This window comes from Oryx dammah, unplaced genomic scaffold (assembly GCF_014754425.2).
Source record: "Oryx dammah isolate SB20612 unplaced genomic scaffold, SCBI_Odam_1.1 HiC_scaffold_623, whole genome shotgun sequence".
NCBI lineage: Eukaryota > Metazoa > Chordata > Mammalia > Artiodactyla > Bovidae > Oryx > Oryx dammah.
Window position 1 is genome coordinate 1 of NW_024070778.1, and position 10,085 is coordinate 10,085.

General features: G+C 65.1%; 1 protein-coding gene across 1 annotated transcript; it reads left to right on the forward strand.

Moving 5' to 3' along the window:
• The first annotated feature begins 3,589 nt into the window (after nucleotides 1-3,589).
• Nucleotides 3,590-10,085, forward strand: LOC120859341. The gene is made up of 3 exons (XM_040235479.1): nucleotides 3,590-3,678; nucleotides 7,166-7,380; nucleotides 8,782-10,085. Exon 3 carries the CDS (start codon nucleotides 8,811-8,813, stop codon nucleotides 10,035-10,037), a length of 1,227 nt encoding a protein of 408 aa, XP_040091413.1. The 5' UTR covers nucleotides 3,590-3,678; nucleotides 7,166-7,380; nucleotides 8,782-8,810; the 3' UTR covers nucleotides 10,038-10,085.

Consider the following 10,085-nt stretch of genomic DNA (forward strand, 5'->3'; position numbering starts at 1 on the left):
GGTTCTCGTCCAGCTACGCCTGCTGCCTCGCCCACGCGCACTTCCCCCACTGGGAGGAGGCCGCGGGGGCCCCGGGCCACCTGGAGGTGGGCCTGTGCTTCTGCCAGTTTGTGTCCCTGCAGCTGAGGAGACTCGGGGCGGTCGGGGTGAACCCCGTGTGACGGTCTGAGGGCAGAGGCAGGGCCCCTTGCTGGACAGCCGGCCACCCCTGGGGGTTCCTGCGGCCTCGGCTGCCCTGAGCATTGAAGGCAGATTGAAGGCAGGGGGAGAAGGGGAAGACAGAGGATGAGATGGTTGGACGGCATCACTGTCTCAACGGAGATGAGTTGGAGTAAACTCCGGGTGTTGGTGATGGACAGGGAAGCCTCGCGAGCTGCCATCCACGGGGATGCAGTCGGATTCGACCGAGTGACTCAGCTGACTCATGGGCCCTGAAAGGAGGCGGAGGGGTTCCTCCTCTCTATCAAAGCAGGCTGGCAATGTGGACTGTGTGTGTTTGAGGATGTTGTGTTTGGAAACAAAAGAGGATAGAATGTAACAACTGAGCATCTAAGTCAATCCTGGTCCAAAAGCCTGTTTATTTAGACCAAGCAGCTTGGTCTTTAGAGCAAACACTTGAAGCAGCGGGGCTGACCACCAGGTCCTGGAGCAGGGCGCCTGCCAAGCCAGGGCTTGAGTCAGGAGGGAACGAGGGTCAGGCACCCCCAGACTGCCTGAGCAGGGTCCAGATGGGTCCGGGTGACGGGCTCATCGTGGGGGAAGCTCACGGGCATGGAGGGAGCTCCGCCCCTGGAATGGCACAGGCTCCGGGCAGCCACCCTGGTCCCTGGCCCTCACCCACACCTGCGGCCTCATGCAGCTGGAGCCCCGGCCATCGCCTCAGGGCCTCTGTGAGGTGGGCCAGCAGAGGACTGGGCCTCGACCAGAACTAGAGGGTTCTTTACTTCCCTGGTGGCCCAGCCTGAGCTGGGGTCCCATTCTGTGTGCCCCTCAGCCTGGCATTGAGTCATTGGACTCTCTCTGGGGCACATGTGAAATCCTGCAGGAGCTCGTCCCTCCCGGAGCCGGTGGCGAGGAGCCCGGGATGCCAGGGAGCCCTGCAGGACTGAAGGTCCCTGTGCTTTGAGGGGTGGGGAGGCATGCGACGGGTCAGGGGCAGTGGCAGGACCCTCAACCGAGGCCCAAAAGGGTGAGAGGGTAACAGGCAGGAAGGCCAGGGGTCTCCAAACGGAGGAAATGGCCTGCAAGTGTCAGACATTTTCATCTCTCTTAAGTGGCAGGAGGAAACACACTAGCGATATTTTTTTCTACTTCTCTATACAAATTTAAAAGGAGGTCTCTCTTAACATTCTATATTGACATAGTGACACCTGGTTTCACCTGAATTTAACTATTCTCAAACCTAGGCATAACCAATGCCTTTTTCTTATGGAAATGTTTAATCTTAAGCTATGCTAATGTACTATGCATTTACTCCAAACTCTGTCTTCAAGTCGGTTCCGCCTTTTGGGCTCAGAACCTACCTGATAAAGCACTATGTTTTACTCAGATATTGTTCCTCTAATCTATGTAAATGAAACTATGTGTATGGTGATCTGCCCTTCTTCAAGATTCAAGTTAATCATTTTATGGCCCAAGATAAACCATTTGGTGCCAAGATTATCCCAAAATACATCTTATGGGTGAGGGGCCTGGTGCCATTCTGAGTTTTGAGACATTCCTTTCTTTCATTAACAGACTGCTGATGACTATATAACATCCAGCTGAAGACTAGCAGGGGGTTCTCTTTCTGCCCCCTTCTGATGCCTACATCAGAAGCTTTCTCTATCAACTTTATACTTTATAAAACTTTATTACACAAAAGCTCTGAGTGATCAAGCCTCGTCTCTGGCCCCGGATTGAATTCTTTTCCTCCGGGGACCAAGAGTCCCGGTGTCATGATTCAACAACAACCTTTCAAGGGTCCGAGGCAAAGCTGAGGGATGTCCCAGCTTGAGAACTCCTAGGGTCCAGGCCCGCCCTGCGATGTGAGCCTCGGTCACCCAAGATGAGCCCGTCGCCCCGTGCCAGGTCCGGGCTGGGCAGCTGGTGGCCGCATACGTCCCAGAGAAGGACAATGCTTCCTAGGCGGTCGCGGTGAGGCGGGCCGGGTCCCAGCACAGTCCCAGTCCTCTTCGCGAGGCAGCCATGCACTCTACAACCTCAGGAGGGGCTCCGGGGGCCCTGAGGGTCCCCACCTGCCCACACGGGGCAGAGCGGGGCTCAGGCAGCCCGCTGAGGCTCCGTCCCAGACCCCTGGGCAGCAGGCCACTGCTCCTCCCAGGGGGCTCCCCGGGGCCCCCAGCTGAGGGCACTCTGCTGAGGAGCAGCTTCACAGCCCTGCCTCTCCCTGGGGGGCTCGCAGGCCACCCTGCCATCCCCCCTTGTCCACCAGGTGTGGGGCTGGAGGGAGGCCGGGCTGAGCTGCCGCAGGCGGAGGTCCACGCAGGTCCTGCCTCTCGGACCCGGGAGCGTGAGGCGGAGGGGCGGGAAGCCGGGGGCCCTCCGCCCTCGGGGGCGGGGGCTCCGCCCTGTGGTCCTCGGTTCCCACAGCGGCCGAGGAAGCCAGGCTCCCCGACTCAGAGGTGCTCTGCCACAAGGGCCCCCTGCCCGACTCTCCGATCCGGCCCGTCTGGCTTCGGGAGCGCAGGGCCGGCGCCGGCTGGCTTCCCAGGGGAGGGCCAGAGCCACCCCCCGGCCCCCGCAGGAGCCCTCGAGGTCGGGCCGGGACGCGGCGCCTCTGTCGTGCACACGGGGGCGTCCTGGAACCGGGGAGGCGCGCGCTCCTCCAGTCCGCGGGCGGGGCGCACGCCTGCCGCGCCCGGCAGCCTCCCGGGCCGAGAGCCCTGCCCGGGCTACGGGCCCCTAGGTGCCCGCGAGGCGTCTGGAGCGTCCCGCAGCGGAGCCCCCGGGCCGGCAACGGCCCTCAGACGCCACGGCCGGGCGGGGCCCCGTGCGGAGGCCGGCCAGGTCCCGGGGAGGGCGCCGGAGCCGGTCCTGCGGCCGCTCCTTTCGCGCCCCCTCCGCCCTCCCCGGCCCGGCCTCCCGCGGCCTCCGATCCCCGCGCAGCCTCTCAGGCCTCTTCCCCGGGCTCTCCCAGGGCACCACTGTCTCTCCCCACACCCCCGCCTCTCCTCTCCTGTCCACACCTGGCCTCTGCTCCCCTCCCCGCCGCCTCCTCCCCGGCCTCCCGCCTCCGCCTTCGCCCGGGGTAGTTGCCCCTTTGAAGCCCCCGCCGGCTTCGGGGCGTCCTCAGCGCTCCCACCCCGCGCGGAGCTGCCCTCAGGCCCCTCGGTTTCAGCTCATTTTCGTCCTTTCCTTTTCAACTTGATTAAAACGAGCGGAGAAACCGACGGCAGGGGGCGGGGTCACGGTCGAGGGGGCGGAGCCAACGCTCTGGGGCAGCCCCGCCCCGCCCTGCCCTTCCCCGCCCCGGGCCCCGTTGTGCAGGACGGCGGGGGCGGGGTGACGGGCGAGGGGGCGGAGCCTACGCTCAGCGAAGAGAGGAAGCCCCGCCCGGCCCCGTCCGGTCCCGGGCCCCCTGGGGCGGGCGCTCCGAGACTCCGCCCGGGCTGTTTCTGCGAAGCCGTGCGTGGTCAGCCGTCCTGAGCCCACAAAGCGACCAGGTGTGTCTCCCAGGTACTGTTTGGTTGTTTTTAGCGTTTGTAGAAAGAATGAGACGGAGAAGGAGAGAAAATTCGGACAGGTTTAGGGGACAGGCCACAAAGGCCCCACCGCAGTCGTCCTGGACCAAGGGCCTAAGAGGTTGTGCTGGGCCTTCCTGGAGCGGGTGGTGTGAAGGACCCCATAGGTCTTGACCCTGAGAGCTCGAGCTGATGGTGGGGGCGGGGGTGGTGGTGGAGTAGTGCCCTTGGGGGTCAGCTCTGGTTCCCTCAGCCCCCAGCTCTGCCGGCAGCGGTGAGGGCCTGGCCAGCAGACGTAGGGGTTGTAGTCGGAGGGGGGCACCTTCCGTTTGCACGGGTCTTCCTGGGGAGTCTGTTCTCTACCTGGAACAATCAGCTCTTCATGCAAGGTCACAGAGCTCGGGTGTAAACTCGCTTCATTTGCTCATTCATTCATTCATCAAAGAAATAGCTGTGGGCATTTTTCCAGCTGTACCCGGGCCCTGGAATGTAGCCCTAGGGAGCCAGGGAAGAACTTTGGAGAACAACTCCTTGGGGCCCTGTCCCAGCTCAGGCCTGAGCCTGGCTCCCCAACTCCCGTCCTCTGGGCCTTGCAGCTTCCTCCCCCTCTCCTCGGGTGGCCTCCCCTCCAGCCACACCACACACCCTCGCACATACACAGATACACAGACGCCCCCACACCCACCTGTGGCTCCCAGAGCCCAGAGCCCTGCAGGGTGGGGGCTGGACCCACCCCGCTGGCCCCGCTCTCAGCCGGGCTGCCGGGCCCAGGGTCCCCGGGGACACCCATCAGACTGGGGCCCTCTGGACTCCTGCTGGCCTCCACCTTGTGATGAGGCCCAGACACCATATCTGGAAGGGCTCCTTCGAAGTCTGGGACCGTGAGTGCAGAGACCTCACCTGACCAGGGGCTTCTTCGGGTGAACCTCAGTCTGACCAGGTGAAGGCGGGGGACAGCCATGGACACGCCCCGTGCTGACCGGCACCTTCGCCTCCCCCGGGCCTCAGCTGGGCCTGTGGCTCTCAGGCTCCCGGCTCCCCACCCGTGTGCAGCACCCCTGGGAAGCAGGACCACACCGAGGACCCGGGGCTCTCCCTGGCCCGGGGCCCCACAGTCCCTCGTGGGCTCTGCCGTGGGCGCAGCCCTGCCCCGTGCCCCCTCCCTGCAAGGCCTCAGTCTGTCTTTTCTAAAATCGCACTCAGGCTCCTCCTTGCCCCGTGGGTTCCTGCCCCGTCATCTGCCTGGGGTGCCTCAGCACGCAGACTGGCAGGAAGGCAGGAAGCTGCTGCCACAAGGACCCCCCACTGGCTGCCCAACAGGAAGTTCCAGAAGGGGTGAGGGAGTTGGGCCAGCATCCTGTTGTTACCTTGAAAACAGAGAGGAACTGAGTGCCTGGCTGGCTGCCCCGGCGAGAGCTCTCAAGATCAAGCAAGGGGGAGGCAGGGTTCCATGTGTGTGGCCACGTGTCTCCCCCACCACTCCAGCCTGCTGTGCGGAGTTGGGGGCCTGCCCTCCCTCTGGGCTCTGGGCGGTGGGCCCGGCCTGCTTGAGGCTCTCTGTGCCCCGGGCCAGTCACAGCTGAGCACAGAGCCGGCCACCAGCACCATGTCCAACCCCGGTCAGAGGCCCTTCGCCTGCCCTCACCTGAGGCTGCCGTCTGACCTAGACCCTTCCTGGGGTTGTGGGCTGGCCCTGGCTAAGGGAGTGGGGACTGCAGGCCGCACTTGAGGCCTTCCCTGGGCCTGGAGGTGCACGTGGAGGTGGGCATAGTCCAGGTGTGGACACGGTTGACCCAGGGCAGAGGAGCCGGTCGTGTGGGAAACTGACCTGAGCTTGGTTTCCCACCCTCTCATCCATCCCAAATACGTTTGCTGCTTGGCAGGCTGCACACATGGGTGCCCACTGTGTCCACCTCCTGACCTTGCCGAGCAGGGCCAGTGAGCTGGGACACAGTGCCTGTGCTGGGGGCTGCCGGGGAGGGCTGAGACTCCAGGGGGGCCTTACTCAGAGGCTCCCCTGAGATCTGGAAGCAAAGAGGGAAAGGGTGACTAGCAGAGGCGATGGAGGCTGGGTGTGGCTGGAGTCCTGGGGCTGACCGAGGGGCCTGCAGGGTGAGGGGCCCCGGGAGCTCGGGAGGAGACCACCTGGTGACCCCGCTGGCCAGCAGGGCCCACCCCCCCTGGCAGCACCCATGCCTGTCCAGACGCTGATCAGAGGCTCAGACAGCAGCTGGCTGAGATCGTCCAGTCCAGCCTGGATGGGAAGGAAGGAGGGAGCAGCCCTGCCCGTCCCCGAGAGCGCTGGGAGCCCGAGGCAGGGGCCACGGGGTGTTGCCTCCCTCCCCACTCCTCCAGGTCACGGATGCTGAGAGCAGAGCAGGACCCCAGCCCGGCTGGGGTGGGAGTCCTCTGGGCTGTGCTCCAGGAGAGCGCCGAGCCCCCCTGGGCGCCCCCCTTGGGGCTCCGGCCAGCAGCATCCTGTCCTGGACAGTCAGCATCTGTGCTCAGGGCTGTGATCTTGTGGAACTGCTGCTGGGGCTCCGAAGAGAGCCCCGAGGTCACAGCTCCGTCGCCCTGTTTTCAGTGCTCTGGTTACCCCTGGGCTTTCTCTAACTCTGTCCTGCCCATGTGACATCTCAGGTTTTTAAGTGGAAAGGTGGCTCAGACGGGAAAGAGTCCGCCTTCGATGCGGGAGACCTGGGTCCGATCCGTGGGTCGGAAGATCCCCTGGAGACGGGCATGGCAACCCACTCCAGTATTCTTGCCTGGAGAATGGCATGGGCAGAGAACCCTGATGGGCTATCGTCCACGGGGTCGCAGAGAGCAGAGACGACTGGAGTGACTTAGCGCCACTCTGATTTAGCTTGTGTTTCTTCCTCGGGTATGAGGCTGACTAGCGGGGTTTTTCAAGTGATCACGTGTGTCCATTGGCTCGGATCAGAGAGGAGCGTCTGGGGGCCGGCCTCCCCAGGTGAGAGGGAGACGTCGAGGCCCCGAGGGGCACAGGTGGCCCTCCCCGATCACTGGGCGGCTCTGGTGAATGGAGGGAGGTTTTCAGGAAGACACAGTGGACTGTGGCCGCCTGGCCCCGTCCCCGGGGGAGGTTCCTGGAGGAGAGCGGCTGTTTGGGGAGGGTCACGGGCAGCTGGGAACTTCCCTCAGAGCTGGCAGCCAGGCCCAGTTGTGGTGTGTGCTCCCCTGCTGACCCCAGCCTGGCCTGCCCTCCTGAGAAGGCTCACGCTGGCTTTTCCCTTTGCTGCTTCCAGCGGGAGGGCCTGGCCCAGCCTCCAGAGAGCTCCCGGCCCCTCCAGGGCCTGTTGCTCACCTGGCTCCATCAACATTGGATTCCAAGGGATACGTGGCCGAAACGCCTCCGGAACCAGCCTGTGCCCTGTCCCAGCAGCAGCCGCACCGGCCGCTTCCCCGGAAACCCCCTCCTTCTTCACTTTGCTTCCTTCTTTCACTTTCCCGCTGTTCATCAGATTTAGCAGAGATGTCTCAACAAGCCTCGGCTGCAGAAGTTCTTCCCTCTGGGGCAGACTTTCCCCGGCTGTTCCCAGGCCTCCTCTGAGGACGGGCGTGGGGAGCGGGCAGGGTGGCACCACATTGGAGGCCCTTGGTGCCCAGGAAGCACAGCGGCAGCCTCTGCCTCCCAGACGTCTGGACGTTGCCAGGGAGCACCCTCTCCCCCTTGGAGGTGAGAGGAGGTGGCGGGGAGGGGGTGGTCCCAAGCGCCAGGCTTCCCCAGGGGTGTCCCTCCGAGGTTCAGCGCCTCCTCCCCTAGTTCTCAGCTGCCGGGCCCACTCGAGATGCAGGGGCCCTGTGGCAGGGGCAGTGGGGTCTAGACCACAGGGTCTTCCCGAGCTGACCTGGCCCTCATGACCCCCACCCTGCTCCCCCAAGTGGGGACGGGTCCGAGCTGGAGGACCCAGAGGCCGCGAGGGCACAGCCTGCCTTGGACCTGTGGGGTTGAGGGCTGCTTGCTGTGACCCGCACGGGGCCGTGGGCGCGCGAGGACACCTGCAGGACGTGCTTTTGGGGACAAGCAGGCAGATCCCTGAGGGCGGCCCAGGCTCAGCTATGGCTCGCGGACGGGCGCGGCGGAGCCTCAGTGGGAAGATGGGTGCAGAGCAGAGGCAGGCCAGGGCCCTGCACGCGTGACCCCTCTCGGAGCACCGCTGGAGGTGACCGCACAGCCCCAGAGCCCTCCCACAGGCCCGGAGGCTGGAGGCTGCAGACCTCGGCTTCCAGTATGTTTCCCTGAGGCGCTTGGGACCACCCCCTCCCCGCCACCTCCTCTCACCTCCAAGGGGGAGAGGGTGCTCCCTGGCAGCGTCCAGACGTCTGGGAGGCAGAGGCTGCCGCTGTGCTTCCTGGGCACCAAGGGCCTCCAATGTGGTGCCACCCTGCCCGCTCCCCACGCCCGTCCTCAGAGGAGGCCTGGGAACAGCCGGGGAAAGTCTGCCCCAGAGGGAAGGTCTTCATGCAAGGGTGGGTGGGGACAGCAGCAACTCCACGGGGTCTCCTTCAGAAGGACACCTACCCCCGCCTGGGGGCTCCACCGGTGGCCTTCTCACTTTCCCAAAGCCCCACCTCCTGAGACCATCACCCCGGGGTTAGGATCTCAGCACAGGAAGTCTGGGAGCGCACAGACATCCAGGCCCCCAGGCCACTGGACACGTGAGCCACAGGCGACTGAAGGTGTGGCCTCCGTGAGCCCCAGCCCTTTTGGAGCCAGATGTCCTGTGGTGGGCGCCGCAGGGGGCAGACCCCCAGGGTGTGCTGGAGCAGGGTCCCGGTCACTGGGGTTCGGTGGAGACCGGAAGGCAGGCCCCAGAGTGGGAGGGGCTCAGGGCCCCCCAGGAGGCTGTGTCCTCGGGACGGGTGAGGGGCGCCTGTGACTTCCTCTGGTGGGTCCCGAGTAGGGAGGGGGAAGGGGGGCCGTCACTGACCGCACCTGGCAGGTTTGGGTGGTTGGGGGCTGACCGCGGCCGGCTGCGTCTGCGGCTCCACCTCTGCAGAGGGTCGGCCGTTGTCGTCCGCACAGTCAGCCCATCCGTCTCCACCTCCTGCAGCCTAAGGGCGCTTCTCTTCTCAGGGACCAGAGGCAGACCCGGGGCAGCACGCATGGGTTCCTGTGCCGGGGAGGAAGGCGGGGCCCCGGCCATCCCCCCACTGAGGCCCGGCGATCAGTTCCACCTGTTTGTGAGCTACAGTAGCGTGGATGCCGTGTGGACCCACGGGCTCACCGGCCGCCTGGAGGCCGAGCTCCCGGGGCTGAGGGTGTGCCTGCACGAGCGGGACTTCACGCCCGGCAGGAACGTGCTGGAGAACATGGCGGGCTGCATACAGCAAAGCCAGAAGGTGCTGCTGGTGCTGAGCGAGGACTTTGTGCAGAGCCGCTGGTGCCTCCTGGAGGCCGACCTGTCGCTCGTGGGCTCCTGCCTGGAGAGGAAGCCGGTCCTCCCCGTCCTGCTGCGGCCCTGCCGGGTCCCGCTGCATCTCAGCCACCTGACCTACCTGGAGGCCACGGACGGCCGCTTCTTCCAGAAGCTGGTGCAGCTCCTGTGCACCCCCAACCAGCGCCTGGCGCGCCCCCCGGCCCTGCGCTCGGCCCCCGCCCTCTACAGCGGGAAGGCCCTGCTGACCCTGGACTGCATCAACAGGGACAGCCTGCCCTCGTGGGAGGTGGGCAGCTTCAGCACGCTGGCCGTGCCGGACCCCTTGAAGGAGGTGCTGGAGGACCCCGAGCTGTACAAGCAAGCCGTGGGCATTCTGAACGGCGTGCGCTCGCCCCGCTGCTTCCTGCGTTACCTGGGCTGCAGGGTCATCCTGGCCATACTCCTCATTCTCCTCGCTGTGGTTTTCCTGTTCTTACCCTTCACCATCGGGTTGGTGGCGAGCCAGCCACCTCAGTGGTTCCTCGTGATCAGCGCCAGTGTATTTCTCTGCCTCTTTTTCATGATCTTAAGCGTCAACACTCTGTGCTGGCTCCGAAGGTCTTCCAGGAGGACCCTGCGGGAGCTGGCGTGCTGTGTCGGGGAGGCCAACCTGCTGCTGGCGCCGCACTCGGTGCTCATGGGCTGCGAGACCAAGAACAAGCTCTACTTTGTGTACGTGGTGCTGGGCGACTGCAAGCGGGCCTTCCTGGGCGCCCCCGAGGGCGAGGCCGCGTTCCAGGAGGCCATCCTGAGGTTCTCGTCCAGCTACGCCTGCTGCCTCGCCCACGCGCACTTCCCCCACTGGGAGGAGGCCGCGGGGGCCCCGGGCCACCTGGAGGTGGGCCTGTGCTTCTGCCAGTTTGTGTCCCTGCAGCTGAGGAGACTCGGGGCGGTCGGGGTGAACCCCGTGTGACGGTCTGAGGGCAGAGGCAGGGCCCCTTGCTGGACAGCCGGCCACCCC